The sequence below is a fragment of the Prionailurus viverrinus genome, chromosome B3 (genome assembly GCF_022837055.1).
Source record: "Prionailurus viverrinus isolate Anna chromosome B3, UM_Priviv_1.0, whole genome shotgun sequence".
Taxonomy (NCBI): Eukaryota; Metazoa; Chordata; class Mammalia; order Carnivora; family Felidae; genus Prionailurus; species Prionailurus viverrinus.
The window spans coordinates 130866450-130887110 of record NC_062566.1 but is presented as its reverse complement, the minus strand read 5'-3'; the positions used below and the strand labels follow the sequence as shown (position 1 = coordinate 130887110).

At 39.9% G+C, this 20661-nt stretch overlaps 1 protein-coding gene across 4 annotated transcripts in view; it reads left to right on the top strand.

Annotated features, from left to right (window-relative positions):
- TRIP11 (thyroid hormone receptor interactor 11) overlaps nucleotides 1–20661 on the top strand; it is a 66059-nt gene that overhangs the window by 26758 nt on the left and 18640 nt on the right. For 3 of the 4 annotated variants that reach the window (XM_047862053.1, XM_047862052.1, XM_047862054.1), the window contains exons 10-16: nucleotides 2146–2358; nucleotides 2895–5915; nucleotides 6797–6937; nucleotides 8194–8387; nucleotides 12541–12704; nucleotides 14219–14322; nucleotides 18855–18954. In XM_047862053.1, the coding sequence (XP_047718009.1) occupies nucleotides 2146–2358; nucleotides 2895–5915; nucleotides 6797–6937; nucleotides 8194–8387; nucleotides 12541–12704; nucleotides 14219–14322; nucleotides 18855–18954 (3937 nt within the window). Of the gene's footprint in view, nucleotides 1–2145; nucleotides 2359–2894; nucleotides 5916–6796; nucleotides 6938–8193; nucleotides 8388–12540; nucleotides 12705–14218; nucleotides 14323–18854; nucleotides 18955–20661 lie in introns of those variants that run through there. The other variant, XM_047862055.1, reaches the window with a different exon arrangement.

Below are 20661 nucleotides of genomic sequence, written 5' to 3'. Positions count from 1 at the left end.
CTGATAGGGTCTGTGACCTTCTCTTGATACTTTCGGATTCTGCAGCCGTTCCTGGTCCCTCTTGCTCCTTTCTTTCGATGTTAAGTAATCCTTCATAATATTTCCTTTCATTATCTCTGATAGGGATCAACTCACTGCTTAAGAATGCTAGGCCAGGGGCGCCTGGGTGGCTAGGTCGGTTGGGCGTCCGACTTCGGCTCAGGTCATGATCTCACGGTCCATGAGTTCGAGCCCCGCGTTGGGCTCTGTGCTGACCGCTCGGAACTTGGAGCCTGTTTCAGATTCTGTGTCTCCCTCTCTCTCTGCCCCTCCCCTGTTCATGCTCTGTCTCGCTCTGCCTCAAAAATAAATAAACGTTAAAAAAAAAATTAAAAAGAATGCTAGGCCATACTGGGGCGCCTGGGTGGCTCAGCTGGTTAAGCATCCAACTCTTGATTTCGGCTCAGGTCATGATCTTACAGTTCATGAATTTGAGTCCTGCATCAGGCTCTGTGCTGACAATGCAGAGCCTGCTTAGGGTTCGCTCTCTCTCTGTCTCTGCCCCCTACCCACTGGCTCTTGCACTCGTTCTCTCCCCCCCCCCCCAAAATAAATAAATAAGTAAATAAACAAAGAAACAAACTTTAAGTTAAAAAAAATTTTTTTTAATTGCTAAGAAAGAAAAAAAGAATGCCAAATGTAACTGCAAGGCTGTGTATGTTCATAACGTCTACCTGAAAAAACTTTTTGTGGTTCTCCTGATTGACATATAAATCTAGAAAGACAAGAGAATGCTATTTTCATCAACTATAGTTCAGAATAAACTTTTGAATTGGAAGAGAAATGGGAATCATGAGGCAGCTGTTCTAGTTTTCGCTGAACTCCTGGTAAGGTATGTGTAGTCTATTTGTAGAATTTTGAGATTCTTACTTTAAAGTAGATTCCATAGAAGTTTTATTTTTCTTGGGTGCCTAGGTGGCTCATTGGGTTAAGCGTCCAGCTCTTGATTTTGGCTCAGGTCACGAACTCACAGGGTTCATGAGTTTGGGCTCAGGTCACGAACTCACGGGGTTTGTGAGTTTGAGCTCAGGTCATGAACTCATGGGGTTCATGAGTTTGGGCCCTGCGTCAGACTCCATGCTGACAGTACAGAGTCTTCTTGGGATTCTCTCTCCCTCTCTGTCTTCTCCTCCCCTGCTTGTTCTCGCTCTCTCAAAATAAATAAGTAAACCTTAAAAAAAAAGAAGTTTAAGTTTTCTCTATCAATGAAAGAAGATTCTAAAGTTGTTGTACCACAGATATCATAATCTAAGGTTGAAAGTGTTGAAGCGAAGAGGACTGTTCTACTTCTGGAGTTTGGAAGAAAAGCATTAAATACCAGTAGAACAGACCATAAGATATAGTTTAAAAATTATAGATAGATCTTTAGGGATGTTAGGCTTGCAAGAGGGGAACCTAGTCTGTGTTCAAGTTAGATGGGAAAAGAAGGAAGGAGTCTGCTTTCTTGGATGATACAAAAGTTTCATGTTCTGACAGGACCCCTTAATAAGGGAAATTCCTTTTATGAGGGAAAAGAAGCCTTTTGTGTTCTAATTAGAGAGGACAAACTTTAGAACGAATGAGCATTGAATTTTATAGATGTTTATGTAGTTTGTGGCTATTGGTGATTGGCCGCTAGGGGAAGGAAGTGCAGAGGCCCAGAAGATGTGGGACGTTTTAAAAACTGTGTGTGGTGGGAGGGAAGGAGCAGACAGAAGAGAAGACAGCAGTGGGGGGTGGAATCAGGAAGGCTCCCAAATGGGAAAGTTTTTGGGTAAAGAGGAAGCCGGAACTGGAAACTTAAACAGCCATTCCATCTTGTCCGATGTTATTTCTGATCTTATAGAAATACCGGCCTGAAGGTGCACATAAAATTGCACGTGAGGGAAGTCTGGTTTGTTGAATTTTCTATATCATTGCTGAAGTGTTATTCAGTGATGTTTCTGACACAAGCATCTGGGAATAGATTCCCAAGGGGTGTGTGTGTGTGTGTGTGCACGTGCGCGTGTATGTAGATAGGTAGATATAGATATAGACATAGATATAGATGCATAGATAGAAGTAATCTTTTGGTGTTTTCTTCCAACTGACAGTGTATGTTGTTTTTTTCCCTTCTTGTCATTTAAGGAAGAACTTCAGGCATCACTTCTAAAATTGAACAATGAATATGAAGTAATTAAAAGTACAACTGGAAGAGACATGGATTTGGATTCCACATTACACAATTTAAGGCTGACTTTGGAGGCAAAAGAACAGGAACTGAGTCAGAGTCTTACCGAGAAGGAAACACTGCTAGCTGAGCTAGAGGAATTAGACAGACAGAACCAAGAAGCCACACAGGTACATGATGTTAAAAACAACGTGGTAGCACATTGTTCTCAGTAGACTGAACACTGGGGTAACAGGCAAAAGCGATGGGTGTGATTTAAATTTGTGATTTAATCGGTATTTTGCTTCATTGATAATCTAGTCATAGCGGTTGGCAAACTTTTTCTGGAAAGGGTTAGATAGTGAATATTTTTGGTGTTGCAGGCCATTTAGTGCTCTCGGTCGTGCTCCACTCTGTCCTTGTGGTATGTAAACAATGGAATGTGGCTGTGTTTCAATAAGACTTGATTTCCAAAACCAGGTGACAGGCCTGATTTGGGCCCTGGGCTGTAGTTTATTGACTCCTGCTTCAGTGTTTTACGAGTTGAAGATGAACAACATATACCATTTACCTTTGTTGAGATTTTTTTAAAAAGTATTGTTTTAAGAAGGATTAGAAATATCTGAAGATTATTCTTCTATTATTTATGACATTTTACAAAATTTTCTTTAGGTGACCAAAATGAGAGAATGCCGTAACGTTACCATGCAAATTATTTTTTTTTCAGCACGTGATTCTGATGAAAGATCAGCTATCAAAACAACAAAATGAGGAAGACAACATCATTAGTAAACTGAAAAAAGATCTAAATGATGAAAAAAAGAGAGTCCATCAACTTGAAGTTGATAAAAGGAACATGACTAAAGAGTTGGATGTGCAGAAAGAAAAGTTAGTTCAAAGTGAACTGGTCCTGAATGATCTGCACTTAGCCAAACAGAAGCTTGAGGATAAAGTAGAAGATTTAGCAGATCAGCTAAATAAATCACAAAAAAGTAATTTAAATATGCAGAAGGAGAACTTTGGACTTAAGGAGCATATTAAACAAAACGAGGAAGAGCTTTCCAGAGTCAGGGATGAGTTAACTCAATCTCTAAATCGAGACTCTGGCAGTGATTTTAAGGTTGACTTACTTAAAGAAAGGGAAGCCGAAGTCAGAAGCTTAAAGCAAAGTCTTTCAGAAATAGAGCAGCTCAATGACAATTTAAACAAAGTTGCCTTTGATCTCAAAATGGAAAATGAAAAGTTGGCTTTAGCGTGTGAGGATGTAAGACGTCAGTTGGAGGAATCCATTGCTGGTAGCAATCAGATTTCTCTGGAAAGAAACACTATTGTGGAGGTTCTAAAAATGGAAAAAGGACAGTTAGAAGCAGAATTGAGTCGGGCTGAAGAGAGGCGGTTGGAAGAAGCCAATAAGTATGAGCAGATGATTAAAGAACTATCAAAGGCACGTGATGTGAGTACCTCTGCTTTACAGCTGGAACAGCAGCAGTTAATGAAACTCAGTCGAGAGAAAGACTTTGAAATAGCAGAACTCAAAAAGAACCTTGAACAGATGGATACTGATTGTAAGGAAACGAAGGCATTTTTGTCATCTAGTCTAGAAGAGCGGAAGCAATTGACACAGCTTCTAAGCGAGAAGGAAATTTTTATTGAAAAACTTAAAGAAAGAGGTTCAGAGCTTCAGGAGGAATTAGATAAACATACTGAGGCCTTAAGAAAAAATGAAGTTTTAAAGCAAACCATAGAGGAAAAAGACAGAAGCCTTGGGTCCATGAAAGAAGAAAACAATCATCTGAAAGAGGAACTGGAACGACTCCGGGACCAGCAGAGTCGAGCTGCACCTGTGGCGGAGCCTAAGCCCCTCGATAGCGTCACAGAGCTCGAGTCGGAAGTGTTGCAGCTGAATGTGATAAAGGGTAATCTCGAGGAGGAAATAAAACATCATCAAAAGGTGATTGAAGATCAAAACCAGAGTAAACTGCAGCTGCTTCAGTCTTTAGAGGAACAGAAGAAGGAAATGGATGAGTTTAAATGCCAGCACGAGCAAATGACTGTCACACACACCCAGCTCTTTTTGGAGAAAGACGAGGAGATTAGGAATTTGCACAAAACAATTGAACACATCAAAACCCAGTTGCATGAAGAAAGGCAGGATGTTCAAACAGAGAATTCTGATCTGTTTCAGGAAACAAAAGTACGGAGCCTCAATATAGAAAATGGCGGCGAAAAGCATGATTTATCTAAAGCTGAAACGGAGAGATTAGTGAAAGGAATAAAAGAACGAGAATTGGAGATTAAGCTCCTAAATGAAAAGAACATATCCTTAACGAAACAGATCGATCAGCTGTCCAAAGATGAGGTGGGGAAGCTAACGCAGATCATCCAGCAGAAGGACGTGGAGATACAAGCTCTTCACGCTAGAATTTCTTCGGCTTCCTACACCCAGGATGTCGTTTACCTTCAGCAGCAGCTGCAGGCCTATGCTATGGAGCGGGAACAAGTATTAGCTGTTTTGAGCGAGAAGACCAGGGAAAATAGCCAGCTGAAAACAGAATACCACAAAATGATGGATATAGTTGCTGCCAAAGAAGCAGCTCTTGTGAAGCTGCAAGACGAAAATAAAAAATTGGCCGCTCGATCTGAAGGTGGTGGTCAAGATATGTTCAGAGAAACCGTGCAGAATTTATCACGTATCATTCGAGAAAAAGACATTGAAATAGATGCCTTGAGTCAGAAATGCCAGACCCTGTTAACAGTTTTACAAACGTCCAGCACTGGTAACGAGGTCGGAGGTGTCAATAGTAACCAGTTCGAGGAGCTCCTACAGGAACGCGACAAATTGAAACAGCAAGTAAAGAAAATGGAAGAGTGGAAACAGCAGGTGATGACCACGGTCCAGAATATGCAGCACGAGTCCGCCCAACTTCAGGAAGAACTGCATCAGCTTCAGGCACAAGTTTTGGTTGACAGCGATAATAATTCTAAGTTACAAGTGGACTACACTGGCCTGATCCAGAGTTACGAACAGAATGAAACCAAACTCAAAAGTTTTGGGCAGGAATTAGCACAAGTTCAGCACAGCATAGGGCAGCTTTGCAACACCAAAGATCTTCTTTTAGGGAAACTTGATATTATTTCGCCTCAGCTGTCCTCGGGGTCATCGCTCTCTTCCCAGTCAGCAGAGTCTCTTCGAACAGTCAAGCCCGACCCATCAAGCGAGGCTTCTACACGAGAGCTGGAAGAACTAAGAAAATCACTGCAGGAAAAAGATGCAACAATTAAAACGCTCCAGGAAAATAATCACAGGTTGTCCGATTCGATTGCTGCCTCCTCAGAGCTGGAAAGAAAAGAACACGAACAGACCGATTCAGAAATTAAGCAGCTAAAGGAGAAACAAGATGTTTTACAAAAGTCCCTTAAGGAGAAAGACCTCTTAATCAAAGCCAAAAGCGATCAGTTACTTTCATTGAATGAAAATTTCACTAACAAAGTGAATGAAAATGAACTTTTGAGGCAGGCGGTAACAAACCTGAAGGAGCGGATGCTGATTTTAGAAATGGACATTTGTAAACTGAAAGAGGAAAATGAAAAAATAGTAGAAACAACCAGGGAAAAGGAAATGGAATATCAAGCTTTACAGGAGACTAATATGAAGTTCTCCATGATGCTTCGAGAAAAAGAGTTTGAGTGCCATTCAATGAAGGAAAAGGCTCTTGCTTTTGAGCAGCTACTGAAAGAAAAAGAGCAGGTGTGTTGGGGGTGGAGTTTTGTAGGAGAGAATTGGGGTGGAGGAGGGGTTCCAGCGGGTCAATTGGCTTCATTGATAATTGTCTTTGAAGGGGAATGTGAAGTTGTTGATTGAGAAATACTCATCTCAGGCTCTTGTGATTCGTTCTAAATGAGTTTTTCTCACAGGTACCTGGAGGGTTTCTCCCCCAAATTACTGTGTCTCTCCAAATATGTTTTAGCAACAGGTGAATTTAAGTAGGAAAAAAAAGAGCTTAGTAGCAATTAATAATTTTCCTCAGAAACCAGAACTGTGGAAATGACTTTCCCATCTCTTCACCGCCAGTGACTCGTGCTTTCTCTAGTGACGGGTGTGTGTGCCCAGTGAATGAGCATACACGCACATACTCATCCCCTCTTGAGGGATTTTGGGATCTGGGAGCACTTTGTTGTTCACGGGGTAAATTTGAAGAGATTGTGTCTTTTGAATTCTTTTAAAAACATTTCTGATAAACTTCTTCTTTCAGAATACCTTGATTATTTGAGAAGTTGCCAAGATAGTAGAGTCCCGTATGCCTCAAACCCCGTTTCCCGTATTTGTTAACATCTTGAGTTACCATGATACATTTGTAACAACTAAGTAACCAATATTGATGTATTATTACCAACTAAAGTTCATACTTCATTAGAATTTTTTTCCCAAAGTCTTTTTTCTCTTCATGATGCCACCCAGGCACCTCATTATGTCTAGAGTCACGCCTCCTCAGGCCCCTCTAGACGGTGACAGTTTCTCCGACTCTGTTTTTTGATGACCTTGACATGGTTAACTATATTTCAGAATTATTTAATGAAGAAAATGTCTCTGTATTTTTCTTAAAGTGAAAGTTACTTTCTTTCCAAAAGGGCAAGACTGGGGAGTTAAATCAGCTTTTAAATGCAGTTAAGTCGATGCAAGAGAAGACCGTTAAGTTTCAACAGGAGAGAGACCAGGTCATGTTGGCCCTGAAGCAGAAACAAATGGAAAACACTGCTTTACAGAACGAGGTATGCTTTCTCTTTAAGGAAACCGTGATTTAAGCAATAAGCTTAATAACTTTTAAGTAAGAAAAGCAGCTAAAGCAGCATGATTTATCCATTAAAATTAATTTCTCTCTTAGATGATTTCTTTTCTAAGTCTTCCTCTGATGTGCTGTGGTCTGATTTTGATCTCCCGGAGTGCATTTTATTTCAGTTTCCAAAAGTGAAAACCATGGCATATCTTGGATATAAAATAAAATTTTCCCATTGGTGCAACCACTGTGGAAAACAGTACAGAGGTTCCTCAAAAAGCTAAAAATAGAAATACCATACGATCAGTAGTCCACTACTGGTTATTTACCCAAAGAAAATGAAAACACAAATTCAGAAAAGATACATGCACCCTTATGTTTCTTGCAGCATTATTTACAATAGCCAAGGTACGGAAGCAGCCCTAGTGTGTCCACCGATAGATGAGTGGATAAAGAAGATGTGATACAACACACACACACACACACACACACACACACACACACACACAGTTGAATATTACCCATAAAAAGGAATGTGATCTTGATATTTGCAACAGTGTGGATGGACCTAGAGAGTATAATGATAAGAGAAATAGGTCAGATGCAGAAAAGAAAGTACCATGTGATTTCACTTATGTAGAATCAAAAAAACAAAGCAGTGAAACAGAGTCATAAATATGGGAAACAAACTGGTGGTTTTTAGAGGGGAGGGACGAATTAGGTGAAGTGGATTAAGAGGTAAAATTTTCTAGTTGTAAATAAGTCACAGGGATGTAAAATACATCATAGGGAGTATCGTCAATAATATTGTAATGTATGGTGTCAGATAAGTACACTTACGGCGAGCAGAGTAGAATGTAGAGTTGTTGAATCGCTGTATTATACACTTGAAACTAGTATAACGTTGTTAAATACACTTCAGTGTAAAAAAATTAAAAATTTCTCACCCAAAACGTATGTAAAAATGAGATTTTTACTGAAAAGGTGATCTGTCACAAAGAACCCAGTACTTTGCACAATTCCATTTCCATTATAGCCACAGGGGATGAGATCTTACAAAGTAAAACTTCCAGATGAGTATTCAAGGTGAATTTAGACTTTTTTCTAATACAAATACATCTTACAGTATGAGAAGTTAGTATATAATTGATAGGCTTCAGTAATGGGCAGAAGATCTGATAACAAAGTGGCTTGTAGAGGGGAGAGGGGAACACTTTATAGAAGAAAAATAAAGACATGTCCTCTGCCTAGGTTCAACATTTACGCGACAAAGAATTACGCTTAAACCAGGAGCTAGAGAGATTGCGTAACCATCTTTTAGAATCAGAGGATTCTTACACCCGTGAAGCTTTGGCTGCAGAAGATAGAGAGGCCAAACTGAGAAAAAAAGTCACAGTATTGGAGGAAAAGCTAGTTTCATCTTCTAATGCGATGGAAAATGCAAGGTAACTTTTCCCCTTCATAGCACTCACGTTAACTGAACACTTCTTGAGCGTCAGGTTTAGTAAGCATTTTCCCTAACTTACCTAATTTTGTTCATACAGAGTCATTATCTCCATTTTACAGATGAAGATACAGAGGGTAGAGAGGTTTAGTAACCTGCCCAAGGTCAGGCTCAGAGTATGTGTGTGGGTTTTACACTAAGGTGTGGAACTCTTGACCGTATCTGGCATTCAGACAGCTCTCTCTGAATCTTTCTTTCCCCCCTTTTTAAAAAAAAAAAACAAAAAAAACCCAAAAAACCAAAACATTTTATTTTTATTATCATGATAAGTGTACTAGCTCTCTCTGAATCTAACTATTGAGATAATTGCCTCTCATCATTTTAGGAGTTTAGACTTAAATTCTGACTGATTTTAATTAGCTTTGTCAGGCTCCCAAAGAACTAATTTGATTTGTGTGATTTTATTCTTAATCAAATGATCTAAGGTTGAGCAGGTTTTGGATATTAGAAGGGAGAGAATGAAAGAAGTAGCAGGGTGAAGAAGTAGGTCAGTATGAGTTAACTCTTGGTTTGTTAGAAATTTTCAGTTACTAGGTCCCTCCGTACCTCTGTTTTTATCCAAAATTTTATTTTTGCTAGAATGCCGTTTATTATAAAAGGTTTTAACTCAGAAGCTGCCAGGTGGAAGAGATCTGTAGGGTAAGGCCTGGTTTCTCTTGGGAGAGACCTTCTAGCTCTCTCCCAACAAGCACCTCTCTCCACATCTCCCACCGCTCATCAGCCCTCTCTTTGTGAGTTTTTACGGAGGCCTCATTACATCCGCATGATTGATTCCCTGCTTAACATATTTTAAAATGTTCTTTCTCTCAATGAGGTGTGGGTTTGTTTTTTTTTTTTTTTCCTGCTTATTACCAAAACATATTTTCCACTTCAGGGAAATTTCATAAACCAAAAAGATCATAAAGTCACTGTCCCACCCACCCAGAGATCATCCTTTTTTTATGCTTTCGCATGCTTCTTGTACATGTGTGTACATATTATATATGTATTTTTAAAACAAAGTTGAGATCATACTATTCATACTGTTTTGTAACCTTTGCACTTAATAATATGAGTTAAACCTTGTTTCACAAAGCACATGTTTCTGCAATACCATTTTATGGCTACATCGTATACCATTATTTGGATTTTCCATAATTTCTTTAATCCAGTCATTTATTATTGGACACTTAGAAATGTTTCAACTTTTCAAAATTACTAAGAGTGCTGCCATGATATCCCAAGATAGGTATTTTTGTGTTGATGACAAGTGAGTTCCTTAGCATAAATTTTGAGAACTGGCAGTTCTGGTTCAAAGGGCGTTTTTAAAATTTTTGAGATGTACTGGCAAATAATCTTCCGGAAAATCATGTCCATGTATATTTCCATTAGTGGTAAATACATCTTTCTTTCTTTCTTTTTTTTTTTTTTTTACTGTGTATGATGCTGAGGGAGATCTGAGGAGATCACAGATTACCTCTGTCTGCGAAGAGATTGTAGGCCAGTAGAGGCAACACTTTGAGACGAACTCCCCACCTTTGCAGGGAATACTATTGTACCTTTAGTTTCAGAAAGACTTACTTCAGATGAGAACTAAAACAATGAGTGAACATTTGTGCATGTGTTTCACATTGGCAGAAATGGGAAAACATCCTCAGACTATAAAATTGATAATCTTCGAATTTTCGGGCCCTTATTTTTCTCTAAGTAAAATAGTTTTGAGGGCATGTGGGTGGCTCAGTCAGTTAAGTGTCTGGCTCTTGATTTTGGCTCAGGTCATGACCTCACAGGTTGTAAAATTAAGTTCCCCCCTTTGGGCTCTGCACTGGGCATGGAGCCTGCTTAGGATTGTCCCTCCCTCAGGGCTCCTGGGTGGCTAAGTCGGTTAAGCATCTGACTTCAGCTCAGGTCACGATCTATGGTTTGTAAGTTCGGGACCCATGTCGGGTTCTGTGCTGACAGCTCAGAGCCTGGAACCTGCTTCGGATTCTGTCTCCCTGTCTCTCTCTGCCTCTCCCCTACTCACACACGCACATACATGCGTTCTCTCTCTCTCTCTCTTTCTCTCAAAAATAAATATTTTAAAAAAAGTTCCTGAATGTTTTTTTTTTTTAATTTTTTTTTCAACGTTTTTTATTTATTTTTGGGACAGAGAGACACAGAGCATGAACGGGGGAGGGTCAGAGAGAGAGGGAGACACAGAACCGGAAACAGGCTCCAGGCTCCGAGCCATCAGCCCAGAGCCCGACGCGGGGCTCGAACTCACGGACCGCAAGATCGTGACCTGGCTGAAGTCGGACGCTTAACCGACTGCACCACCCAGGCGCCCTAAAAGTTCCTGAATGTTTAAAAAAAAAAAAAAAAGATTCTCTCTCCCTCTACTGCTTGTGCACGTGCACGCTGTCTCTGGGCTCTCTGCCACCTTAGCCTAATTTCGCACTGTCATCTCCATGCAGCCAAAGTGTCTTAGTCCTTTAGTTAGGGCTACCGTTTTCCTGTTTCTTCTGCTTTTTCGTTTCATGTTCCTCCACCTGAAGAGCGGGCCTGATTCCTAACACTTCTGTTAATCCCACCTCTTCAAATAGCATTTCCTTCATGAAAAAGGCTTCATTTAGCATCCCACTCCTCCAATTCAAAACCAAACCCTGGTGTGATGTTTTTCTTGTGAATCTGCATAGTGCTTCGTTTGAGTCTTTGGTAGCACACTTCTATTTTACTTTAGGGTACAGGTCATTGTTGACCCATCTTCTGTCTTCGCCCATCCAGTGAAATGTAAGGTCACTGGGAGTAAGGATGATGCCCTTTATTTTGTACCTTCCCGCAGCACATGTTCTTACATGTAGTTTAATAGATGTTCAGTAGTACTTGTTGAATGAGTGACTCAGATCTATAAACCAGACTGTAGTATTTTGAGCCCTTACCTAACTATAGTAACACCTGGTATTTATTAACTTTTTGAGTGACATCATGGCTCATCTCATCCTTAAAATCACTGTTGAGTGATATGCTAACCAGCAACGTTGCATAAAGTCCGGGAACATCTGAGGGTAGAGTTCAGTCTCCTAATTATTAATTTACTACTCTTCCCACAAGGGGGTGCAGTTGTGTAAAGTTTCTTCAAAGTGAGCTGCCCCTTAGTGGGCTCTAAGGGACTGCTCTTGAATAAGAGTTTATTAACTGGATATTAAAAACCCAGGAAAGGCTATTGCAGTGTTTTGTTTTTGTTTTTGTTTTTTTTGTAATCATTATACGTCAAGGAAGTACATCAATGACCTAAGCCTGGGCGGGTGCTACATAAATCTCTTCAGAATCTCCGATTGATTATTTGTGGTGGGGGTAGGAGTTGTTTTATTTAATGTAAGGAGAAAGAAAGACGATAGTAAAGGGAATTAACTCGTAATCAGAAAATTTTGTCAATGGGATAGCCTTTGGGAAGTTGTGAGTTCACCATAAGTGCAAGTGTCAAAAGCCAGGGAGGTGTCAGAATCCATTGGTTGTTGGGTTGGAAGCTGGACAAAATAACTTCCAAGGCCCCCTGCAACTTAAAATTTTATGGTAAATTACATCTTAGAGTTTTAGCCTGGAAACATGAAAGCTGCAGGCTATTTGTAAATTCTTATTATGCTGGTGTTTCTTGTTTAGTCCAGCTTATTTGTAAACTTTTATTATACTGACGCTTCTTGTTTAGTCCAGCTTCTAATCTTTAAAATGACTGCCATTTGTTCAAAGTCATTTTCATGGGAAGAATGAGTGAATTAACAAAACAGGGAGAACAAAGATCAGAGGGACTCTTCAAGTTTCTTTGAAATCTAACATGAGTTTAATGCAATAAGATGTAAGGAGGGTCAGATTCATAGAGACAAAGTGGAATGATCGTTGCTGGGAGTGGAGAGTTACTGTTTAACGGATGTGGAGCGTCCCCTGGGGAAATGAAGTTCTAGAGATGGTGGTGGTGATGGTTGCCTAACAGTGCGAATATACTTAGTGCCACTGAACTGCACATTTAAAAATGGTTAAAATGGAGGCACTTGGGTGGCTCGGTTGGAAGTAGGGAAGCTGTTTTATGTGGTTAAAGTAAACAGAAACAACTTGACTTGCATTCTTTTTGTTTGAAGCCATCAAGCCAGTTTGCAGGTAGAGTCCTTGCAGGAGCAGCTGAATGTGGTCTCCAAGCAAAGGGACGAAACCGCCCTGCAGCTGTCCGTCTCTCGGGAGCAAGTGAAGCAGTACGCTCTGTCGCTCTCCAACCTGCAGATGGTGCTAGAGCATTTCCAGCAAGGTGAGTTGTGCGGTCAGGCTTTCAGTGAAGGTAAATTATTGTAGTTCCTGGGAATTTGGGCTTATTTTGGTGCTATTTTAAAATAGGCATGGGGAAGTCTTTGAAAGGTTACCCACTTGTAGGAAGAAAAAATAAGTAGCCGTCAACAAGTCAATGTAGACTTTTTACGGTTAGGCCTGGAGAACATGAACTCCATATGGTAATTATTAAAAACATGTTTTGGTATCATATGATCCGTGAAGGTGAGAGTTGGGGAAGGATGAAGTCACATAGAAAGGATGATCATGTGATGAAGAAAGGATCACTAGAAACAATGCTTAAGCTTTGAAATACTGGTCAGAGGTTAAATATGCTTCAGAGAATTAATCATTGGGAATCACTGTCCTTTGAATATTGATTAGCTTGTTCTCAGTCATTCATCTCGACTTTGAGGTAACTACAGTTTCTAGTCCGGGTGGAAAATACTTTTCTGGAGACACGGTAGCTATGACCAGAGAGCAGTTTTATGCTGATAACCAAATATGCTTTTTCATATCTACCCACCATCCTCAAATGTACCTCCTTTAGGTCCTTCATTGTACCCATCCGTTTGTTTATTCATACATTCAGCAGTGATTGGCAGTGAATTAACTGCTAGTGAGGGGCAGGTGATTAGGGGATATGAGGCTTATGAAGTAACAGGGGTTATAATTTTGTGCCTAAGTACACCTTTAAATTCATACACATGTAGATCTTCAGGCTTACTCATGGTTGAAATCTTGAATTTTATTTTTTTATTTTTTTATTAAAAAAAAAATTTTTTTTTAACATTTATTTAGTTTTGAGAGACAGAGAGAGACAGAGAACGAGCAGGGGAAGAACAGAGAGAGAGGGAGACACAGAACCCGAAGCAGGCTCCAGGCTCTGAGCTGTCAGCACAGAGCCCGATGCGGGGCTTGAACCCACGAACTGTGAGATCACGACCTGAGCTGAAGTCAGTTGCTTAACCCACTGAGCCACCCAGGCGCCCTGAAATCTTGAATTTTAAAATAAGAAGTATCTAGGCCGGCTATACCTAACTAGAATGGACATGTGTACAGAGTTACATGGCCATAGAGAAGGCTTTGCCAAGGAGAAGATATTTGAGTGGCGTTCTGAAAAGAGGGAAGAGTTTGCATGATGGACAAAGTGGAGAAGGATTTATGGCAGAGTAAAAACTAGGGCATATATAATTTTCTTGTTGAGACATTTGAACTGTTTTTGTTGAACTGTTAAAATTGCAAGTGGTTTGGGGGCACCTGGGTGGCTCAGTCGGTTAATCGTTTGCCTTCAGCTCTGGTCATGATGTCACGGTTCATGAGTTCAAGCCTCGCATTGGCTTCTTCGCCGTCAGCACGGAGCCCACTTCAAATTCTCTGTCACGCTCTCTCAAAGATAAATAAAAGTATATATGTTAAAAAAAACTTTTCAAGTGGTTTAAAATGCTAATTTTATCACATAATTGCCAAATACTAATGTAACTTTTTTCTCCTTAGAGGAAAAAGCTATGTATTCTGCCGAACTAGAAAAGCACAAACAGCTTGTAGCTGAATGGAAGAAAAAGGCAGAACATTTAGAAGGAAAACTGATGTCATTACAGGTTGGTCAAAATAATTTTCTCTTGTATGTATTATTATTCATGAACAATTGTAGAGTTTTTGTTTTAGAAATAATCTCCTAAACAGTTAATTTTAGTAAATGTTGTTTGAGTGGCTACTTGTTACCCTATGTTTTGGCCTAATGATGGATGGGCTATTCAGGGTTTTCTCCGTGTGACTTAGAGTTTAGAGGAGACAAAACACATGTAAGATGATGGGAATTTTTATTTGTATTTATTTTTACTTTTATTTATTTATTTACGTTTATTTATTTTTGAGAGGGAGAGAGAGAGTGAACATGCAGGGGTGGGGCGGAGAGAGAATCCCAAGCAAGCTCCGTGCACTGTCATTGCAGAGCCTGATGCAGGACTTGAATTCACGAACCATGAGATCATGACCTGAGCCGAAGTCAAGAGTCAGGTGTTTAACCAACTGAGCCATGCAGGCACCCCAAGATGGTGGAAATTTTAATTTTTTTTAGCATAGATGAATGTTTTAGGGGACGCTAAAAAAATTAATCTACACTTGTAACTATAATTTTCTTTTTTCAACTAGATACATTGAGCACTTTATTTCACATGGATTAAAATAATGTAGATTATCCTTTAGATCTTTTTCTTCTGCAGCATAATCCTTTAAAATGTCTTTTATTTGGGTGCCTGGGTGTCTCAGTCAGTTTAGCATCCGACTCTTGATTTTGGCTCAGGTCACGATCCCATGGTCGTGGGATTGAGCCCGCATTGGGCTCTACTTTGAGTGTGGATGGAGCCTGCTTAAGATTCTCTCTCTCTCTGTCTGTCTGTCTCTCTCTCTCTCTGTCTCTCTCTCTTTTTTTCTCCCTCTGTCCCTCTCACCTGCTCACATGCATGTGTGCATTCTCTAAAATAAAAAAATAACAATAAAGTATCTTTATTAGATTTCATATGTACAAGAATCATATATAAAATATAGATAAAATGAACCCCCATGAAGAGAGATGACATGAAAGTGATTAACTTTAAGAATTTAAGGTGAACTTTTCTAAGTTATAAGTAGACTTTGTTGATAGCTGGTGGAAAGTAATAAGATTTGTTTACCTGTTATTAGTAGTAAATATGTTGTTCAGGTCTATTAAATTCCTAATAAAAGAAGACATAAAGTTTTGAAATTTTTATTAATTACCGAGTGGCTGCAGAACAGTATTTAGATAATACATATACAATATAAGAATAGCAATACTGCAGATAACCCCTTGCCACCCGGTAGAAGGAAAGAAATGTTGTCCTTGGAAGTTCCTGATGCATCCTCCATATCTCCTCCCATCGTTACTACTTCAGAGAGAACCACTAGTCCAAAACGTTATGCTTAACACCCCTTGTTTTTCTGTATGGTTATCACATATGTTTGCATCTCCATATAGTACACTGTATGGTTTTGCATAGTTTTGAACTCTGTATAAATGCAATTTTGAAATGTATGTAAATTCAATAAATCTGCAAGTTGCTTTTTTTCACTTAGTATTCTATCATATTCATGAGTTTTAGCCATTTTACTGTGTGTTCCTGTGGGTGCATGGCTTATTGTTTTCACTGCTGCATTTATTGCATGAATGTATAATTTATTTATCCATTTTACTGATAAAGGACATTGCCATTATCTGCTATCTTATCTGTATCTTGATTGCAACTGCTGAGTCCTGAGACATGTGTGGGCAGTTTCAACTTTATTCAGTCATGGCAAGTTATTTTCTAAAGCAGTTGTGCTAACGTTATTCCTACCAGTGGTGCCGGAGAGTTGTTTTGTGTCGTTAGCAACGGTTGGCATTCTCAGTATTTTTAGTTTTTGCCAACGGACTAGGTGGGAAGGGCTGTCCTCCTGTGGTTTTAATTTTTATTTGTCTGACTGCTAATGAAATCAAGCATCTTAAAAAATTTTTTTTTTATTTTTAAGAGAGTGAGCGGGGGAGGGTCAGAGAGAGAGAGAAGCGGGGGGAGGGAGGGAGGGAGACACAGAATCTGAAGCAGCCTCCAGACTCTGAACTGTCACCACAGAGTCAGATGCGGGGCTTGAACTCACAAGCTGTCAGATCATAACCTGAGCCGAAGTTGGGCCCTCAACTGACTGAGCCACCCTGGCGTCCCAAAATCAAGCATCTTTTAATATGTTTATTGGCCATTTATGCTTACTTCCTGGTCAGCTCATTAATACATTTAAACAGATATTTTATCTAACACTTTGAGTTGTTTCCAGTGGGTCCAGAGAATCACGTCTTGATACTGTCAGAAGTCCAGATCTTTTTTTTTAAACCAGCTTTATTCGTTTATTTTTTTAAGTTTAAAATGTAACATATACTTAGAAAACGAACAAAAACTATGCAGGAAGTAGTAAAAATAAGAGCTGAAATTAGTGAAATAAAACCCAAACAAATGGTAGATAATACATATACATGAAGTCTAAGTGTTAATTTTAGAAAGAGTCTTAGCATAGTTTTGAGCTTTAATAATTTCTTAAATAGAGGTGCTATGGGGTTGAAAAATTATGGGGTTGAAGGTTTATTTAAATTTCTTTTATACTAAATTTAGTTTTGTGGATTTCAAATATTAAATTTTTTATTTAACATCTTTAGCTCAGTCCCTCTGTGTATCAGTTAGGGTTCAACCTGAAAAGCAGAACCAGTAGGGGGTGTGGGGTGTGTAACACACCCCCACAGTGATATATGTGATATGTAGAGGTACACACCTATGAGGTTTATTCTAAAGAATTGGCAGTGTGATTATGGGAGTTGGTAGTCACAATGGGAAGATCCCATCACATGCAGGCTGGAACCCACAGGCATAGGCCAAAGGTATTCTCCACAGATGGTCAAGAAAGAACATCACAAGCAGGACAGAACTCCATGGAGAGGGCTGATGTTGCAGTCTACAGCAAGAATTTTTTCTCCTTTTGAGGGAAGGCTCAGCCTTGCTTCAACTAGCTCAGTCAGGTCCACCCTGATTATTCAGGATAAATGCCTTCCTTAAATTCAGTTGATTAGGGGCTTTGATTACATTTGCAAAATACCTTCACAGCAACATCTAGATTATGTTTGATTGCATAACTGGGGGCTGTCGTCTATCTAAGATGACACATCAAAAACACTGTCCCTCTTCAAGAAGGTGAAAGTTGACCTGAAATTTACACGGGCGAGTACTCTAGATGGCCAAGAAAATTGTGTGAAACAACAACAGTAAGGAGGGGCTTGCTTACTAAATATCAAATATTGACTAGATGAGTAGAACAGAAGGAGAATCCAGAAATAGAGCTTAGGATACATTTGAGCATTTAAAACCAAGCCCTAAACTAATTTCAACTTCATGGAAACAGGATAGGTTATCCAACTGATACATGACGTTGCCACAGCTGGCTGTCTGTATGGAAGAAAATAAAATTGGATCCCTATCTTATACCATATACGAAAGTAAATTCCAATTGTATTAAAGCTTGGATTCTCAACTGGGAGTGGTGCTGGAAACCTGGGGCTGTTTTTGGTTGTGGCCTTCTGGCATTTAGTGGGTGGGGGCCAGGAATGTCAAAAGCACACCTACTGAGAAACACTGTTTGGAAGGTGTAAATATTAAAACAACTTTGCAAGGAAACCTGGAAGACCACATGTAGAGTCTAGGGGCAAGGAGGAGCCTAAGCAAGACTAAAACTCCAGAATCTGTGAAAGCAAAATAGGACATGTTTACTATAGACGGTTTAAACACTCGTACATGGCAAAAGGTATTATGCAGTCAATAGACAAATGACAGATCTGGCAAATAATCCTTGTAGCACTGGTGACCAAGGGTTCACGTCTACCCTACAAGGTGCTTTTACAAACAACAAGAGAAAGTTTAGTAGAGAAATGGGCAAGGTATGCAAAGAAGTTTTCACAGAAAAGCACCCCTGGGGGAGCCTGGGTCCTCCGTTCAGGTCATGACCTCGCGGTTCATGGGTTTGAGCCCCGCATCAGGTTCCATGCTGATGGTGTGGAGCCTGCTTGGGATTCTGTCTTCCCCTCCACTGCTCGCTCTCTGTCTCTTGAAGCAAATAAACATTAAAAATTTTTTTTAATTAAAAAAAAAAAAACTGTGAATTTCCTATAAACATGGAAAAATGCTCAAATTCACTAGTAGAGAAATAAAAATTAATAAAGTAATGACATGTCATTTTATACTCATCAGGCTTGCAGAAATTAAAAAGACCATTTGTTACATTTCTTGACTTTTTTTATATCTGCTTTTTGTAGTTTTTATTCTCTTCTTGTTGCTTTTTTTCCCCCTTTTGTCACCATACTATCTTTTAGTAGCATCTTACTTACTTACTTACTTGCTTACTTACTTACTAAGGGAGCTAGTATTGTGCTGTGAAGTACCAGTTCTGTCTTTGATACTTACCGTGTGAACTTGCCTGAGGTCACAGTGGTACAACTTCATCAGCTGAATAGAAGAGGGTTGATAGACTGTCCTCCAGCCGTGTAGTTTGTGAAGTAGTTCGTCCAGGCTGCTTTTTAACGAACTTCTCTCTTCCTCAGGAGCGTTTCGATGAAGCAAATGCTGCGTTGGATTCGGCATCGAGACTTACAGAACAGTTAGATTTAAAGGAAGAACAAATTGAAGAACTTAAAAAGCAAAGTAGGTGTTTTTTCTTTTCCTTTTTTTCCTGGCAACACTAGTGCTGAATCAGGTGTAGTCTTCTCAGAGGCACTGGTGCCGTTGAGTGAGACCAGCTTCCACTGGGTGTGACTTCTATTTCCATCTCCCGCGACCAGCTTGCTTCAGTTTTAATACGGTCCTCGTGAAACCAGAGCCAAAAGTTGGCCTTGCCTGTCCAGTTAGTTTTCCTGGATGTTGAGGCAGTCCAGTTGTGTTGGGTGTCACCCTGTCGGTCATCAAGGGAAATGATTTTACTGACCTGACTTTTTATGGTTAGGCGTCCCTGATCATTCTGTGTTCATCCTACCTAAAGCCATTGGACGTGTTAGGACAGTATTCTCGAGCCAAAGAGTAACTTCTTGTGAACTGAACCTCCGGCCATAACTAACCTTTTATGATTATGGATGATGCTTTACAAATAGACACTCATTTATTATAGTGGTGTGATGCTTATAAGATAAGCCCTGCCAGTTCCCTAAAGTGAGTCCTGTGCTTAGGGTTGTCAGTTGGGCCTCAAGTAATCAGGGGGTTCATAATGCTTTATTGAGTCTAACTGCTGACTAAGTTGGCATCTCATCGTTCAGTCTCTGATTTAAGGGATCCCGGAGAGTTGAAGCTATTCTAGGGCTGCCTGCAGTAGGTGGTGATCTAAGGTTATCAGAAAGGTGACCGTGGAGCCTAGAAATGTACCACCTTTAGGTATCTGGGTTGGGTGTGGTAGCACCAAGGCACGTAATTAAAGGAATTAAGTACCTCAGAATGTTTTATCAATGTAAAATAGAAATTAGAAATAGGCAAAATTAGGAGGAGATGGCACAGCAGAAAGAGACACTGCCGGCTGACAGAAACAGCGACTCGGCCACTAAGGAGGCAGGCAGGCAGGCAGGAACGACCGAAGCACGGGTACCAAAGGACGAGCCAAGCCAAAGGAAGTTGTCCTAAATCTAACGACAGACAGCAGATGAGAGATTTTTAGGAATATAAAAGACAGGAAGCTACATGATGTGAGGTCGTTGTCCTCAAGATAATGATTTCTGAGGCAAATCACTGCCCAACTGAATGTCCTGTGTCTGCTCTGTTGAACTTGGCCAGCCTTGGAGCTCTAAATCTCATAGGGGGCGGGGCTGGACAGCCAGGAAACAATTCAAGATTGAGCATCATGAACATTTTATGTAACATATACTCTGTCACATTTAGTCTTCTCTTATTTACTCTTCACAAGCAATTGTAAAGTAGGTGATACGAGTTCCATTTTATAAGTCAAAGGAACTGAGATTTGAACCCTTAAACTCTGATCTTTTTGCCCTTGACCAAAGTTCATATCTTTCCATGTTACTTTGTTTTGTCCTGTCAGGAATATGGTTATTTATAGTTTGATTTCTATTTTGTTCTGTATATCTCCGTCTCCTTTAAAGATAGGGCAGCATCCTCTATATTGTGCCCTACATGTTGAAAAGATCGCTCCTATGGGAAGGCCATATCTATTGGGAAAATGCCAGAGCAACTGTAGCATTATCTGAAGACATACGGCCAACCCAGAGAGGACACACTGGGTACCCCAGGGATTGGCCAGAGAACTGACAGCTTAGGGTAGCGCTGGACTAATGGAAGTGAAAAAGCAGTATTCTAAGCCAACTCATTGGTCTCGGACATGCCAGTGCTGTATGGTATGCTGCCATGTAATAT